This window comes from Esox lucius, chromosome 25, assembly GCF_011004845.1.
Source record: "Esox lucius isolate fEsoLuc1 chromosome 25, fEsoLuc1.pri, whole genome shotgun sequence".
Lineage (NCBI taxonomy): Eukaryota > Metazoa > Chordata > Actinopteri > Esociformes > Esocidae > Esox > Esox lucius.
In genome coordinates, this window is record NC_047593.1 from 19,564,286 (window position 1) to 19,582,934 (window position 18,649).

An 18,649-nucleotide genomic window follows, 5' to 3' on the forward strand; every position below is an offset into this window, starting at 1 on the left:
GTTAAAAATGACTGCAGTTGGTTATTCACTAATGACTCAAGAATATTTGCCAGACAGGCAAGATTAGAGATGTTAGTTTGATTTGTCCTAAAAGGTCCTAAAAGTGGCCAATTGTAAAATCTGTGACATGGAACCGTAAACCTGCACTACTCCTTGTTATCATGGACCCTTTGGGACCCTTTGGATGCTAGACCTACCTGCACTACTCCTTGTTATTATGGACCCTTTGGGAGCCTTTGGATGCTAGACAGATGGCCTAACTGCTAAAGCCCTCACTGCCTTTCTACATAATGCCACATGTTTTCTGCACAAGCTAGGAATTGATAAGAGCTTTTGACAAGAGTTTGTGGAATGTTTAATACACCAGGATAAGGGAATTGTAAAAATAATACTTTGCAAAACGGGCTGTGTTTTTCAGTGGGCTTTTTTAGCTCAAAAATGAACTCACAAAACCCTCTATTCCATCTTTTCCCCACGGACTTGCGGTCTGGACCTGGCGGTTTCTTGACAATGCTATCGTCATGGTTACTTAGCAGCTATCGCCCGGCATGTGAACATTTGTTTTAATAACCCGAAACGTCATTAACACGTTTGTCTCCCACTGGTCGGCCAGAAGCGTTTGTCATTTCTATTAGATTGAGACGTTTCCTTCGAGACACTCGAGGGGCCTGATCGCTGCGTCTCATTTTCTGCCCCCCCCCCCCGGGAACACGGACACAGTGCAGGGCGCATTGCAGTTGTTGAACAATGGATATTTATATGCAGTGTGTGTGTGGGGGGGGGTGGTTGTACAGCCAACTAATTTAGTTTTGGATTGCTTGCTTGAAGGTCGAAGCAAAAAAACCGAGCGACAGGATGTTTTCTTCAGTGGAAGCAGTTGGTTGAGGGTGATCTGTATTGTGTTCCACTTGTGCTATGTTTTTTTCATTTGGTTTGGAGGCCTCTTTAACCCAGATGCTGAACAATACATTTTACCGACCAGCAAACACTCATTTTTGATATTAAAAGACTATAGGCTAACCTTGGTAATCTGCATATGGGTTTTAATCTGAGCTAAAACACCACAAGACAATCAAAAGTAACATTTGTTCTATCCTAAAATAATCCCTCCCTCAATGTTTCTTGCTTTGCAGCAGGCTAGATGAGAATAGATAAGAGGTCTTGGTGCGTGTCACTTTGTTTATAAATAATAATATATTAATATTAATACATGAAATACTGTAAAGTTGAAACATCTCCTCTTTCTCTGATTGGCTGCCAGATCTGCTAGATACAGGATCCCTATTATGAAAACCAAACACAAAGACGTTATTATAATGTACGACCAGCTGCACCAATGAACAGATCCCGATGTCGTACCCCAATCACATTGCTCTGCTGGCCTACCCACGGACGTCAATATGCAGGCACACCATCTTGAAAACAATGTTGCTAATATACACACAAAGAAACATACCCATAGAGTCCCAGTGAAAAGACTGGGTGCATATGTTTTCACAGCGGACACACATCAAGAGATCGGTTTCTTCTGGGTGATTCGTCTCCTTTAAGACTCTTACCCTGAAACAGTCTCGCCATGGTTGACCCAGACAGCGGTTGGATCCACTTCCCCTGTGTGCTCGCTACGGCAGGCCGGTAGTGAGGGCAACGGACAGGCAGCGTCCCGCCACCGGGATCACCACAGGCTAGTCACACACAGTCGGTTAATGATAGGTGGGTTTTGTCCAATAGCACGACTCTGCCTGACAGTAACCTGGTGTCTCTCAGTAACACAGGGAAACATGCGACTGTGACGCCATGCGGTCACAGGGATCACCTCAGTGTGCTAAAGGACAGGATTTAGTTAATGATTGACGTGGCTGGGTAAGATTTGGAGGCACTTGTCTAGCAGCGACCTAGTGTCTGATGGTATCCGAGGAACTGGCGACAGTGTCATCAGCCCACAGGGATCTACCGTATTAGAAGTGTGTGGGTGTGGCCTCAGTAGAAGTGGGCGGGTTTGGCCTCGGTAGAAGTTGGTGGGTGGGTGTGGCCTCAGTAAAAGGGTGTGGCCTAATGTGGCCTCATGCATAGAACGATGGTGTGGACTCGGTAACAGTGAGATACCAAGGCTGGAAAGATCCAATCTAACGCCGTTTATAAGCATCCCTCCCATACAGATGAAACACCTGTCAACACAGTAAAGTGATGCAAGAAATCCATTTAGATATAATCACTTGGGAGACTTATTTCATTCAGTTTACCATAGGTCAGACAGGACATGCCACATATTTGTTAAACCACTTATTTGATAAGATAATCAACGTGACACCGAGCCCCAGGATAATGTGGAGGTTGGACCATTTTCTATTATATGGGGGCTGGTTTCAGGGGCTCATGTCACTCAGCCGTAACTCATCAACCTGTACAGACACGTATAATTAACATTAACCTCAACTCTTCCAGGAAGTGGTTCATTGTCATGGTTGTCCAACGAACCAATCAGTGAATGCATCCTGTGTGACACCCATTCCCCATGCTGGGCACTACTTTTGTGCAGGACCAATGGGGGAATAGGGTGCTACTTGTGACACGTCCCGAGATGATGGTGTCTAGTCTAGGTTCTAGTGCCTCAGGTTGAGCTGAAATGAAACCAGTCATTGTTTGCAATCCTGTGATCTTATATACACTGATTCAACCGCCAGGGCAAAGCCAAGTCTCTGTCATAATTTTCTGGGGCACCGTTTATATATGTGGTGCCCTCAGCAACGACCAGCTCCCTGGGTCCGTGTACAAATTGAGGAGTTGAAGGTGAAGATCGTGGTAACAAATTATAATTACGTGCTAAAAATGAGTCTTGTCTTAACCCGGACTGTCGGAAGTTTCCACTGTTGATGTGGAGAGTGACTCTGTTGCCGTCCTCCGTTTAATGGAGCGTATGTTTCTGTGTGACAGCTGAGGTACAGGTGACATCGCCAGTATAAGTCTGTGTGTGTGTGTGTGTGTGTGTGTGTGTGTGTGTGTGTGTGTGTGTGTGTGCGCGCGCGCGCGCGTATGTGCATGTGTGTGCGTGTGCCTGCCTGCATGTCAGGCTAGCCCAGATACATGACCTCGGCCCCTCTTTCTGGCCTAGTACATAGCAAACTGTGTCATGTCATTGCTCGTGTTTTCTTCAAAGAGAAGGACTGAGTAGGTGGGGAAATGTTGACCTGCTGAAAGTAAAACTCAAACGTTTGTAAGCTACAATAGAAGAGAACTGGAAACAATATTTATAGGAAACAATGTTTATTGTTTTTAGATTACATTGAAAAGGCTTTCAAGTTCTCCAGGAGAAGAAATAAATGAGAAAATATATACATTGGTGTTTTTTCCATTAAATAAACAGACATAGTGGTTCAAAAGATATAAAGTAGAAGTAGAAACATTTGAACATGTCATTTACACAGGCTGAATGAGTAAGGAACATTCTTATTTACAATAACTTCCTTATACATCTTAGTAAATGACATATACTGTCTATGACATTGAATCACAATGTATTTAATGTGCATTTATACACTTTATGCAAATTATTTACAAAATAATGAATATTAATGATTTACAAAAATAATGAATGATGAAAACAAAGTATTTAAACATTGAGATCAAGCATGAACTTATTTAAGGTTTAGATTAAGGTTAACTTGGTTAAGGTTTGGGTTTAGGGTTACAACAAGCAGGCCACAGCATTGTGTTGGAATCATCAACAGTGATACCTGAGGGCAATAAGCAACTGGTTAATGTGGTCATTAATCAATGTCTGGCATTGCAGCATATATGGTGTTATCCCTCTAAGAGAACACAGCCAGTCAGGCACACACAATTTAAATGTGTTTTCCTGACATTCAAGGGCATCTCGGCAAAGCTGTGCATGTCATCTCTTGGCCAAAGTGACTTGCATAAGTCACGTCAATTGGCTGTTTCCTGCTGCAACATTACTTTAATCCGAGCCTTAATTAACAAGGACTAAAAAGACACAAAACAAACAGAGGGAGAGAGGTGGGGGGGTCTGTTCGGGCTCTATTTTCAGCCACCAGGTAGCTATGTTGGTGGCACTCACCCACTGAAAAAATATATTGTTTAACTAAATTATAGCTTATAAAATATAATCTGTAGAAATGCATGTCTATAGTTGTTTTTGATGCATGTTATAGACACCTTAATGTATACTCCTAGATCATGTGAAAGGAAAGAAAGTATTTACATGACACAGAAATATTATTTTAAGTACTAATGTCACTGTCCCAGCTTCAGCAAAGCAGTACTGAAATACACATTTTCCCTTAAAACATGTTATTGAAATACTGTAGAAATCCACTGATTGTAATCCAAGACTGCTTCTGCTTCTGGGAAGATCCACTATGGCAGCCGGTGGCTTCAAAGCCTTTAGTTAGCTAATACATAGCATCAGCAATTCAGGGTTTGAATGTAGTCAGTGGTCAGTTTATTAGGTACATCACGCTATTCATGAAAATGGATTGCATCTACAGACAGTGAGACGTGGCTTGAGCTCACATGTAATCATGAAAGCCCTTGGAAAGCCAGGATTCCAAAAAAAAAAAACTATAAATTGTTCTACGATTTATTTTTCAATTTCACAATCGTTTCTACAGTCGTTGGGTTTTTCACACCCAACAGAGTCTGGGATTTACAGAGAGTGGTGTGGCGGGGTCAAAAGAAATATCCAGCCAGTCGAAGTCCTGCGGCCTACAAAAGAGCTCATTGATCTGAGTGGTTGAAAGGGAACGGCATGAATCGTGCGAGATAACAGGCAGGCAGGTAACGGACAACTGCAACAGGACAACTGTATACGACAGCATCTCGGGAACACTCAGCGTGTTGGTCGTGACCACGGCTGGGCCATTGCATCTGATGACCTCACAAGGTTCCACTTCAAACAAGAAGTGGTGGCTCCAGCGTACACACCATGTCCAACACCAGACAGTTCAGGAGAGTAAAAACGTTGCCTGATCTAACATATCCTGGTTCACTTTACTTTAGAAGCCTGCACTGTCCCCAGGCCTCAACCCCAAAGAGCATATTTTGGATTCACTGGGACAGGCTTTAACTTTCCTACTGCAGCAACCGAGTGATGCCTTCACATCACCATGGACCGACACCCCTGTGGAATGTTTCAGACCCCTCGGAGAACCCAAGCCCCGAAAGAATTCAAGCTGTTCTGGAGGCAAAGTGGTTCAACCCAGTTCTACATGAGTGTACCTAATGAACTGGCCACGGAGTGTAGATTCTTATGTTTACCTTAGGTATAAATAATGCAATTACATCCAAACTTTTAAATAAAGTGCATAGAATTTTTACTATTATTTCTCAGAGGAAAACTATTGCAAAATGTTAAAACGTTGTTTTTGTGTAGTAGGATGACATTGTTAGCCATTGTCATGGATGTTAAGCTAGCTAGCGTATTTAGCGTACCTAATATTCATCAGCCTCACAAGCTATTTTCCCTTTCAGTTAAATAGCAGTAACTCTGAACAGAACAAAGTTGTCAGACACATAATCCATTGACAAAGGACACCATAGGCGCCGTTATTTCCGAACAGTAGATGTATGAGGGTTGTGGCTAAGGGTAGCAGATCGAGATCATTGGCAAGACGACCAGTGATCGAGGCTGGACGACCAGTGATCGAGGCTGGATGACCAGTGATCGAGACTGGACAAACTGTGATCGAGGCTGGACGACCAGTGATCGAGGCTGGATGACCAGTGATCGAGACTGGACAAACTGTGATCGAGGCTGGACGACCAGCGATCGAGGCTGGATGACCAGCGATCGAGGCTGGATGACCAGTGATCGAGACTGGACAAACTGTGATCGAGGCTGGACGACCAGCGATCGAGGCTGGACAAACTGTGATCGAGGCTGGACGACCAGCGATCGAGGCTGGACAAACTGTGATCGAGGCTGGACGACCAGCGATCGAGGCTGGACAAACTGTGATCGAGGCTGGACGACCAGCGATCGAGGCTGGACAAACTGTGATCGAGGCTGGACGACCAGTGATCGAGGCTGGACGACCAGCGATCGAGGCTGGACAAACTGTGATCGAGGCTAGACGACCAGGTATTGAGGTTAGACAACCAGTGAGATGGTAAAGATCCACACCAGAACCAGAACAGTCAGAATCCCCTGAGACCCCCTCCAGTACCAAGCAGCACACATGGCTCCCAGCATGGTCCCCAGTCTCCCCGCCTTGCCGTACACAGTGCTGCTCCGCCTCTGTGCCGCCGACAGGGCCACACCCGCTGCCGCCGCCGGGCCCAGGAGGGCTCCCATGGTCCCCCAGTCCCCGAGCAGTGACTGGGACCTCAAGGCTGCCAGGATACCCGTTCCAATTCCCGTCGCCACTCTGAGCTTCACCACTCCCCTGCCGAACTGGACCGCCACGCCTGCCGAGGAGGCGGCCACGAACGGCGACACGACCAGGAACTGTATCTTCAGGGAGAGTCCCACGGTACTCCCGTAGAGCTCCAGGATACGGGTCAGCGTTCTCACCGCCATTTCCGAGAGCAGTCCCAGGCCTCCGCATATGGCGGAGGTACCGATCAGAACCACGGTCAACACGGCGACCACCTCCGTAGTGTCCGGCTCGGTCTCCCCTGCCCGCCTGATCCGCCGGGAGATGGCCAGGCACAACAGTCCCCCAACTACCAGGGGCAGAAACAGCATGACCAACATGCCGATCCACAGAGTCAGAACCATGACCAGGCCTCTGTCGGCCTCGGACACCTCCTTGTTGACGTCTTCCGGCCGAGGCCCCAGGTCACCTGTTCCCACAGCCAGTGTGGAGGACAGCAGGTAGCCCCCAGGTACTCCGGAGATGAACCCCATTACTGCTGCCCCTAAAGTCTTTGAGATGGCTATATGAGGGAGAGGGGAGCGAGGAGAAGGGAGGGAGGAGAGGGGAGGGACGAGAGGGGAGGGAGGAGAGGTGTGGAAGTCAAAATGAGTGTAGCGGTACAAGGTTTCTGTAATGTAATGTTTCTCTGACATCACAGTCTGTGCTACTTTAGATCTGTTTTTGGTAGGACGTTGGTATTCCAATCTGGACCTGGCCGGTTCCACTCCATTTGTTTATTCTACCCCTCTAATCAGGGACATCGGTGAGTGAGGTTAACGATGAGGTAGAACAGAAAACCAGCAGGTGTAACCTCATATGGTTAGATTTCATACTCCTGTAAAAAGGCAGTTGCTTAAATTGTGTTTTTAAATAATAACTCGGTGTTTAATTTAAAAAAATTTTTTTAAAGCCAACATATTATTTTATCCTTTATTTACCAGAGCCTACTTTGGCCATTGAAAGCTTCAGTCTTACCCTTTGGGTGTTACGAAAGATGTGAAGATGTATATATACACAGCCTAATTAGGACTAACGTCCAGTTTCACTGGAAGAGGCTGAAATTCCTGTTGTCAAACAGCTTCTACACAAAATAACATGATATCACGTTTTCAGCGTTAGTCAGTAGCGTACATAGCATTTAGACCTGTCAGTCACAGATCATTAAACATTAAACGCTAAACAGTCACCTTTAAATATTCCAGGAATTGTCTGAACCCATTTAATTTTTTTCAGTGACTTTGAAACAGTATATGTACTATAGCTCAAGGTTACACAGATTCAACATGACAAAAGAATTGATAACAATTTATTATTTAGAAAAGTAGAAACTGAACTTGTTCCTCACACAGTGAGACACCAGACCGACCGTACTGTCATTTAAATCTTTTCAGATGTTTTATCATCTGAAGTCGGCAGACCTTGTCTGTGACCCTGCCAAATACTTTGCTCCAGCCCTGTAAGTAACTGCTGCCTTTAGCGGTGACCCCGTCTCGTGGTATGGCCAAATTCAGGTGTGGCTGTAAACGCGAAGGAGACGGCTGTAACATGTGACGACAACTTACTCTGGCTGTTTGAGGTTGCCATCGTTGACGCGGAGACTAGCTGGATCCAACGGCCTCTGGTGCAGTCATCTGGCGGCTGAAACATCCTTCTCAGTGAGACGCTAGCCGACAGTCACAGGGACCAGCTGAGGTCGCGACACTGACTGAGGTAGCGGTGACGGCGTCATCGCCCTGGTGCCAGACACCCACCTCAGGAGAAGTGGCAGGGGGGGTGTGGCCTCGGTAGAAGTGGTAGGGGGGTGTGGCCTCGGTAGAAGTGGTAGGGGGGTGTGGCCTCGGTAGAAGTGGTGGGCGGGGCGGCCCTGGTATAAGTGATAGGGGGGTGTGGCCTCGGTAGAAGTGGTGGGCGGGGCGGCCCTGGTATAAGCGGTAGGGGGGTGTGGCCTCGGTATCGGCATTGGGGGGGTGTGGCCCCAGTGTGAGCGGTGGTGGTGGGGGGGTGTGGCCTCAGTTGAATCCTGTCTGTCTGTCTGTCATTCCATCTGGAAATGTGTCTTTGTGTCCATCTATGCAGGCAGCAGAGGGCTTATATAGCCACCCAGGGCCCGCTCGCCGAGACCACGGAGGACTACTGGAGGATGTTGTGGGAACACAACTCTACCATAGTGGTCATGTTGACTAAACTGAGGGAAATGGGACGCGTAAGTAGGACACACAAACACACATACCGACGCCATTCACACACACACACACACGTTAAACTTTACCGTGGTTATGTTGACTAAACTGTGGGGGTTTGGGTGTAGGACACACACACACACACACACACAGTGTACCACGCTACACAAAAACACTGGTGCTTTCATGACACTTAACATCACATGAAAAATTATTTTGTACTGGAATATTAATATTTTTTACACATTTGGAAATCTGCTTAAAAATAATGAACATATTAGAACCTTCCTCACAATGTGGACAGAACTATTCTGCTGCATCGTCTTTTAGTGTCTTCAACTGCAGAATGACTATGGTTCAACTTCTGCAGTTAGAATGAAGCACAATAACTAAGCCCTGTGTAATTACCAGTTAAATTCAAAACCAAGGACTGCTCCTTAGAACCGCATTATTCAACAAGAGACAATGACCAAAAAAAACAAAAAAACAATGACCACCATAAAACATGAAGGTATTTATGTAAGACGGCTGCAGGCCCCCTAGTGGCCAAATCTACAGACGGTCATCTGAATATTTACAAGAGACAAACCCTACTGCTTTGCCGAATGCTGTTCCTTTATCACGAAATGAACAAAACATTTTCTTAGCTGAACTGAGCCATCTGGCGCCGGCCTGAATACACACACAGACACACACACAGACAGACACACACACAGACAGACACAGTTACTCCACATTAGAAATGTGTCTCCCCTTTGCAGGAGAAGTGTCATCAGTACTGGCCCGCGGAGCGCTCGGCCAGGTACCAGTACTTTGTGGTGGACCCCATGGCTGAGTACAACATGCCCCAATACATCCTCAGAGAGTTCAAGGTCACCGACGCCCGGGTGAGTGTGTGTGTGTGTGTGAGTGTGTGTGAGTGAGTGTGTGTGTGTGTGTGTGTGTGTGTGTGTGTGTGTGTGAGTGTGTGTGTGTGTGTGTGTGTCTTCTCTCACATCTGTTGTGTATGTGTTTGTGTACCTTTGTGCGAATCAAGCTGCTGTTTGTCTCCCCAGGACGGCCAGTCTCGGACAGTTCGTCAGTTCCAGTTCACTGATTGGCCAGAACAGGGAGTGCCAAAGTCAGGGGAGGGGTTCATTGATTTCATTGGCCAGGTGCACAAAACTAAAGAGCAGTTTGGCCAGGATGGACCAATCACGGTGCACTGTAGGTAAGATCCCGCCTACCTCAGGAGTCAAAATAGTCAGCTAACTCCAGTTTGTTTTTCACTATAATAAAGTGTTTTTTCTCAATAAAAAGTGAACGTGAAGATAACAGAGAAATGCATAAGGCACAGCAGCCATATAAAACCATGACTGTCTGTCTGCCTGGTGTCTGTTTGCCTGGTGTCTGTCTGTCTCGTGTCTGTCTGCCTGGTGTCTGTCTGTCTGCGTGGTGTCTGTCTGTCTGCGTGGTGTCTGTCTGTCTGCGTGGTGTCTGTCTGCCTGCGTGGTGTCTGTCTGCCTGCGTGGTGTCTGTCTGCCTGGTGTCTGTCTGTCTGTCCCCAGTGCTGGTGTGGGGAGGACGGGTGTGTTCATCACTCTGAGCATCGTTCTGGAGAGGATGAGGTATGAAGGAGTGGTAGACATCTTCCAGACTGTCAAGATGCTGCGAACACAGAGACCTGCCACAGTACAAACTGAAGTGAGTGATGATGAGGATGATGTGGATAATGGGGATGATGGAAAACATGAGAATTAAGGGGATGTTGGGGATGATGAGGAAGTAGGTGATGATGAGGATGATGGGAAAGTTAGTGATTATGTGTGGGGGATGATGAGGGTGGTGGGGAGGTTGAGGATTATGAGGGTGGTGGGGAAGTTGGGGATGATGAGGATGATGGGGATGTTGGTGATGATGAGGGTGGTGGGGAGGTTAGGGATGATGAGGGTGGTGGGGAGGTTGGGGATGATGAGGGTGGTGGGGAAGTTAGGGATGATGAGGATGATGGGGATGTTGGTGATGATGAGGGTGGTGGGGAGGTTAGGGATTTTGTGTGGGGGGTGATGAGGGTGGTGGGGAAGTTAGGGATGATGAGGGTGGTGGGGAGGTTGGGGATGATGAGGGTGGTGGGGAAGTTAGGGATGATGAGGGTGGTGGGGAAGTTAGGGATGATGAGGGTGGTGGGGAGGTTGAGGATGATGAGGATGTTGGGGAAGTTAGGGATGATGGGGTGATTGTGATGATGAGGGTGTTGGGGAGGTTAGGGATGATGGGGTGATTGTAATGATGAGGGTGTTGGGGAGGTTAGGGATGATGAGGGTGGTGGGGAAGTTAGGGAATTTGTGTGGGGGGTGATGAGGGTGGTGGGGGAGTTGGGGATGATGAGGGTGGTGGGCACTTTAGGGATAATGGGGGTCATTTGGATGATGATGGTGGTGGGGACTTTAGGGATGATGGGGGTCATTTGGATGATGATGGTTGTGGGGAAATTAGGGATGATAGGGGTCATTGGGATGATGAGGGTGGTGGGGAGGTTGGGGATGATGAGGGTGGTGGGGAAGTTAGGGATGATAGGGGTCATTGGGATGATGAGGGTGGTGGGGAGGTTGGGGATGATGAGGGTGGTGGGGAAGTTACGGATGATGAGGATGTTGGGGAAGTTAGGGATGATGGGGTGATTGTGATGATGAGGGTGGTGGGTAAGTTAGGAATTTTGTGTGGGGGATGATGAGGGTGGTGGGGAAGTTGGGGATGATGAGGGTGGTGGGGAGGTTGAGGATGATGAAGGTGGTGGGGAAGTTAGGGATGATGGGGTGATTGGGATGATGAGGGTGGTGGGGACTTTAGGGATGATGGTGGACATTTGGATGATGATGGTGGTGGGGAAGTTAGGGATGTTGGGATGAGTGGATGATAGTCATGATGAGGATGAAGAAGATGGGGATGAGGAAAATGATGATGAAGTTCAGGGTGATGTCTGGACTGTCGTAAAGGTGATTATTAGATATGCCTCTCAGTCATAGGTAGAATAAGATTTGTGGGAATAGTCGTATTATTTAGATTTGCTCCTAATAAGTTCTCCACAACTCAACCCAATGTCTTCATGTAACATCCTATATTTATGTTGTCATTATCTTTTTCAGGACCAGTACCAGTTCTGTTACCGGGCCGGCCTGGAGTACCTGGGAAGCTTCGACCACTATGCAACATAATCCCTCCCCCGGGCGCCTCCCAAATCACACCCTCACTCCCTGTGTAGTCCACTTCCTTGACTGGAATGTACATTCTGCAGTGCGCCTCATTGAACCAGAGTGTACACTCCAAAGTAGTGCACTAGAAAGGGAATAGCGTGCCATTTGAGATTGGGCCCACACCACCACCAGAGGGGCAGGGCACTCATGTCTCAACCCGTCCCCCCAAAAACAAGCACCTCGGGGTGGAAGACCCCACCCCCTCCACCAGCCCAAACCCAAACCTCCTCACCGCTCGGTCAGATGTGCACTGCCTATTTTTTTTTTGTAGTGCAAAATATAGGCGTGGGTTGCCATTTTGGATGCGTTCAGACACCACGGGACAATAGATGTGGGCCCGGGACAGGTCTTTAAGTGTTAGAAGAAGTGGGTGAGCTCACCTCATCCAGGACCAGCCTGTAGCAGCCAGAATCCACCTGCTGGTCCACTGGACCAACCAGCCATGTCGACCACCAAGGACTCTTATTGTTCTACCGTCAAAGTCCTCTTTCTGGCTTTTGTCATGACTCATTCACGGACCTGACCTACGGACTGAGCGAAAGCTGTCAGGTTGAGAGAACGTTGTTGACTGGTTGAACGTTGCTGGGTGAGGGAGAGACTTCTGAGGGGCGGATGTTTACCCATTTTAAAGGTTGACAGGGAATCTCAGACTGCACAGTGTTAGACGTGGTTTACCCGGGGAGACGTTGTCTTTGACGCCGTACTGTTGTTTTCTGGTGAACCAAGATGGGAAAAAGGAGGGTGAAGAGATGAAAGAGGACAAACATAATATTTCTACAATAATTGGAAGTAATAAGCACCAGTTCAACTGTATGGGCCCAGTTCAATTAAAGCCGCACTCTGGTATTTACGCAGTAGCTCATTATTTACCCATAGTGACGTTCAATAGCAGAATGTTTGTTATGGTAATTAAACCCTTAGAACTATTACTAATGGATACCCTACCCTACCACGTCCAAAAAAAACAATAATAATTACATACTGCCAGATAAATGTTTGTGCCCGTGTGTAGTCAGTATGTTTTATGTGAAGACTGCGTAAATATTTCTAAATGCGAGTTTGATTGAATACCTGCATGTATTGACGGGAAGGAGAAACAGTAAATCACCACAAACTAGAAACAACATTTCTTTCATTTTTTTGGTAATATATAGATCTGTGACTATCTTTTTTTTTTAGAGACTTTCTATCGCCCAATGATTACGACAAGATTGCAAAGCGTTTCTTTTGTATGGTGTGCGTATATACATATATACACACACATACATACACACATGCATACATTTTTAAAGCTGTGGTACTGTTTTAATGTGTACAATCAAAGCAAAGTGACATGGTTCACGTCACAGCATTGTTGATGTGTTACTCCCATGTCCTTCTCTGGTTCATGCCCTTGCACGTTTTCTCTCTGTCCACCTCTAGCCCTCAACCCTCCCCCGTTCTGTCTCTCTCTTGCTGGGTTGCTTCACACCATCTCGTAGTTCGTCAGTGAGGCTGCCAGTGTTTATGTGGCCTGACCAGGAAACACTCTAGTCTGGCTGGTCCTTAACCCCTAGCACTAACCCTCAGTGCTAAAGCCAGTACATGGCATTTTGAAATAAACCCGGACCATCTAAGTAAGAATCTGCTGCTATCAGTAAAAATCTCTTCCACCCTTTCAATGAAAATAACAATGTATCCTACAAGGACGTTTATTTTACATGCTAACGAGAGAGCCTCAGTTATGTGACACAGATGTATGCACAGTCGCTAGATAGAAGAAGCAAATATTTATATGTATCAATAAGCTTCACTAAGAGATCTCTGAACAGGGTGAGGAAAGTTGGGATGGATTGAGGAAAGTAGAGAGGAAAGGTAAATGTGTTTTTCTCACTGGAATGCTCACAGATATATACCATAATTATTCTCTCTCTGATTCAGTTCTTGTGCAATAAGTAAATGTATCATTATATTTTTGTCAAGTCTCTCACTAAATTTACACGTTGTATTATAATGAGGAGACATCTTTCCTAGGCACAAAGGTTTTGTTGTCAGTGACCTTGCACCTGCCCAATGAAATGTTTCTGATTCAACAACCTACGACCCAGGATGTATATCAATGTTTTGTCTTGTTATGGCGCCAGTAGATGATGTCATCATTGTGTTTATCACGGCAACGAATGAGCAACTACTCAGAATTCAAACAGCATCAAATAAGTCTTGTTCATTTTAGATTTTATAGTGCCTTATATTACACGCCTATTTTGATAAAGTTATGTTATTGTGTTTTTGTGTTATGTATTTTATGTATCTACAGTATGTATGTTTGTGTGTATTTAATGTATACAATTTTGTTTGTTGTATGATTTTATGTTTTGTGTGGTATCGGTTAGGTTATGAAAGGGTCATTATGGTATTTGGGGTTTTCTTGTTTGTTTTTTACCACAGTCCTTGTTCACTTTCATCTAGGCAACAAATACTCTATTAAGACTTGATGTTTGTCTACTTAACAAGGACTTAAGGAAAAAAGAAGTGAACTTATTTTAAGTCGGAATCAAACCCCAAAGCTTAGGCTTTGTTCCAATCATTGTCAGCAGCTATGACTGTGAGAAACCCCGATGTGAGGTTTAATAGAACTGTTATCTGTACTAATATGTTGATGAGAGCAGTAGTTTCTCATAGGCATCCTAGTGCACTATTTAGTAAAAATGAGCTGCCATTTGGGACGTGCTTGGTGTCCTGACACTCCATCACCAGCCTAGCCTGGCGGAGTCAGTGACATTTATTTCTTATTCAAAAATGTCTTTCAAAAATGTTTTGTTTACTTTTTTCATCAGTGAGACTCAAACGAAAGTTGCCAATTCGGTTTTGCCACAGAGAAAGAGAAAAACTGTCACACTAGCTTGGCTACACTCCTACACCAGGACACATGACATTAGGTTTGGTGTGAATCTGGCGCGTAGCCTCCTCACCGGTAACGGGCTTCGATGCCAGTATGTTTGTTTCCCCCGCCCCCACCCCCGCCCCCGCCGGCAGAAAGCTCACGGCCTCCTCCGCGCGTGCCCTCCGCCGAGGATCAGGAAAAGCATCGTTCGGAAAAACTCTCATTCCTCACGACTTGTGTTGCCCGCCATCGTGCTGTACCACATGTCGCATTGGCGCGGCGTCCCCAACGCCCCCCCCCCTGTCCACTGAGTAGTGCGCTGTGAAGACAATAGGGGGCAGTTTGGGAGGTGTACCGGTGTTCGTATATGCACGGTGTAGTATCCCACCACCACCTTTGAGACAGGGCAAACCCCTTAAAAGAAAGATTTTGCACTTTCTCTCTTTGTACTATGCACTACTGCTATATTATTACCACTTCCCTGTTGATTGTGTTCAGACCTGGGGTCAAATGCCCTTTGAAATCTTTTGGGGGGGGGGGGGGGGGGGGGGGAGAGAAAAAACATTATTGTTGGAGTTTCGACAAAAAGAGTTCAGAGGTTTGGGGGTAATTTTCTGTCGGTTCGATGGCACCGAGCAAGCTCAACCAAGCATATTTGTTTGATTGATTTTAAATTATTTGAACCCATGTCTGGTTCTGATGCCCCCCACCCTCCCAAAATATGTTACTTGAACTTTTGTTTGTCATTCAAGATCAACCCTGAATAATCACTACGTTGTGCATATGTAAATAACACAGAACACACATAATACATAAATATTAAATAAATTAAATATATAAATAAAAGTTTAATAAAAGCATCTATCACGGCCACATATGTGTAAAATGCCACACTGGTCATGTTGTACCACTAAAGAATACTATAAACTATCACAAATAAATGATTTTATTTCCCCCCAAGTGTATCATGTAGATGAAGAAAAATCTAGTTTATGAATTGTATAAAAAAATTAAAAAAAGATATGGCGTGTTAAAAGGAAATAATCAGATTACCTCCAAACAACCTGTACATGTCAACTGTTTTTCTTTTCTGAGTGAAACAAGTGCTTTTTATTTTTCTTACTTCAGGTCCCTGTGGGTGACACTGAAAAAAGAGGTCTGTATGAAATTCTGTTTTTTGTCGACACAAGTTTCATTTGTTACAAATAAACTCAAGTAAAATACCCCTGAGAGTTCTTCCGTTTTTGTTATAAAGAGCGTTATATGACTCACAGTGTAAAGTGCTGGTAAAAGAGAGGAAGACAGAAAAGCGAAACACCAGTACAGATAAGGAGAGTGTCATACTCTAAATGAAGATTGGTTATATGGCGTCACATATAAGTCCGGCACTGTTAACAACTTCTATGTTTTCATGGGTATAAACCAGGGGCGGACTGGCCATCTGGAAATTCTGGCAAATGCCAGAGGGACCGGACCATCTATTTTGGGGTGGGCTGGTCAGATTTCTTTTTAAATATGCATAAATAAATTTAAACAGGCCCGTTGCGCATAGGACGAATTTTCATCACTTGCACAATTTCACTGTGGTTGTAATAATCCATATTAAGCATTTGTCCCAGTGGGCAACGGCTGGCCTGGTCCCAAGACCCTATCAGAGGATGCAGTCAAAATCAAACCCGTCATCAGAGAGTCCAAAGTGTCTCTAAAGCTAGGTTAATATTGTCAGAAAGGAAAACAATAGCTAATTGAGCATAACAAAATAAATAAATAGGAAAGCAGTGCTGAAAAGTTTGAGAAAGCAAAAAGTCTGACGCTGCCAAATGCGTAAAATTAAGTAAAGCATTTTTAAAAGGGTAAGGTTCGGTTGTTTCAAGTGCTGTGTCTGACACTGATGAAAGATCAGTTGTTGCTGAATTTGCAGCGGGGACAAGATAATAGAGAAAAGACAGCTAGCCCATTTCATTTTCACGTTACATCTGCCAGTTAGCGCTTGTTTTTTGAAGGTATTTTGTATTTAACTGCTTAAGCTAATTGGCGTAGAACTCCCATATATCAATATTTCATTGTTTCGTGATAATTGTTTACGTAGTTGCAAGTGTTTGCCAGCGTGTTGAATCGCCTGACTGAAATAACAGAAGTTAAGGTGGGATTTGGGGTCAATAGAATGGGCAACTTGCAATATAGACTAACACGTGGGAAACGTAACTTATAGAAATAGCCGTCTACTACTGTAAACGTTTGTACTGAACCTTACATTGAACACAAGTAGCTAGTCATGTATTCAAATAAAACATAGAATGCATACATACAGGTTGTAATTCATCCTTAGTACTTACCTGTGCATTTGGATGGTGAAATTACAAAAGGATTTTAATGTGAAAGAGTTTGTGGCTCTGCAGGAATATATTGTATATGGCCAATAGGGTAGATGAGTGGATGAATACTCAAGTGTCCGATCTTGTTTAGTATGACCACAAGGGGCAATGGTGAGCGCTTACCGTGACAAAGGGGAGTGGTGAGAACTCTTCCTGGTGGTTGGCAGTGAAGCTGCACTGCACGGTGGCGTATATTCGTGGAAGCCAAAGGAAGCCTGCCTAACCCCCCAAAAAATGTAATCAATAAAAACAAAAACATAATTAAGAATTAAAAGGTGGACGTGCATAACCAGTTTGGGGGCGGAGGAAGCACTAGTTTAAATTTCTCCGGTTTTGGTTGGATGGCTGGTAAAAACAGTGTATCTTCGATAATATACAAGCTGTGTCATATAAAATGTTATTTAGTTATATCGACGCATAATTCTCAGAACAATGATAGGCAAGGCCTACCTGGTGTTTCAAGGATTATTTGTCAAGGTTTATTTGTCAAACCGAACAACACAACGAGGACGAGTTGCACCGAATAACTTTTACAGGAATTGTTTAATAGATTAGGCAACTATTTGTTATATAGCTGTAACATGGCGCCTTCAGTATGAAACATTATATGGAATTTACCACGACATTTGAGGAGAAAATGTGTGTTGGGAAGCACTCTGCCAAAGGATGATTATTTGCATTTGACGGCCACATCAAGTCCTTCCATACAGGTAGGCCATGTGATTCTGCTTGCTTTGCATCTCTGAAAGTTGTGTTCATTGGTTACCATTGGCTGCTTACATCGTTTCCTTTAAACTAAGAGTGCAGGTTTATAATCACAGTTTATTTATTTCATTTGCGTTTTGAAAATCCATCACTGGCGGCCATAATAATCGCAGGTTACGCGCGGGTAAATCTTATTTCTATGTGGGTGTTCACGATTGAAGATGTGTATTCGCGTGCGGGGGGTTTCTGCAACATTTTGACAATGTTGGTTGTGGAGCAAATCATCAGACAACTGCAGATTCAGTTTATGCGCGAAAAGCTACGGATATCTTAATTTTATATACAACAATGTAATTGTTTAGAAACCCATTTCCAAAGGCACTGTAGCCTAAACAACCCATAAGGTAAAATGCAAATTCCATTTTTGGCCAGCTATGTAACCTCTAACATTGATTGATCCCGCAAAAGGTGTTCAGTTGGTTATAGGCTATTCCTATGTTTTCCAATGCCTCTTAATATGAAAGTAATCCGAAAGTATTTCAAAGTAATCCAATTACATTACTGAGTTTGAGTAATAAAAAGTTACGTTACTGATTACAAATGTGGACAGGTAACTTGTAATGGATTACATTTAAAAAGTAACCTACCCAACCCTGCCTATCAGTTAGGGAGGATGAAATCGGGGACATTCCTAACACGCTTAATAAGTCCAGACAATGTCTCTCACAGTTCAAGATCTAAAGGTGGACTGTGGGTGCTTAAAAGGCCCAGCGATACACACGCCGCCTGGCAGTCCAGCTGCGTCTTTTTTGCGGGATTCAAAATTATAGAATTCAGTCATAACATTAAACACTCATACGTTTGCCTCATGAAATCAGTCTCTCACGGTACAACAAACGTAACGCAGGACAATGGC

The 18,649-nt window shown here is 44.8% G+C and overlaps 1 protein-coding gene across 26 annotated transcripts in view; it reads left to right on the forward strand.

Moving 5' to 3' along the window:
• ptprdb (protein tyrosine phosphatase receptor type Db) overlaps positions 1–15,198 on the forward strand; it is a 153,634-nt gene extending 138,436 nt beyond the window's left edge. For all 26 annotated transcript variants that reach the window (XM_029118137.2, XM_029118136.2, XM_029118141.2 and 23 more), the window contains 5 exons: positions 8,454–8,580; positions 9,319–9,444; positions 9,613–9,767; positions 10,105–10,240; positions 11,683–15,198. In XM_029118137.2, coding sequence (XP_028973970.1) covers positions 8,454–8,580; positions 9,319–9,444; positions 9,613–9,767; positions 10,105–10,240; positions 11,683–11,751 — 613 coding nt within the window. In that variant the 3' untranslated portion in view covers positions 11,752–15,198. The remainder of the gene's footprint in view (positions 1–8,453; positions 8,581–9,318; positions 9,445–9,612; positions 9,768–10,104; positions 10,241–11,682) is intronic.
• Positions 15,199–18,649: the final 3,451 nt, after the last annotated feature.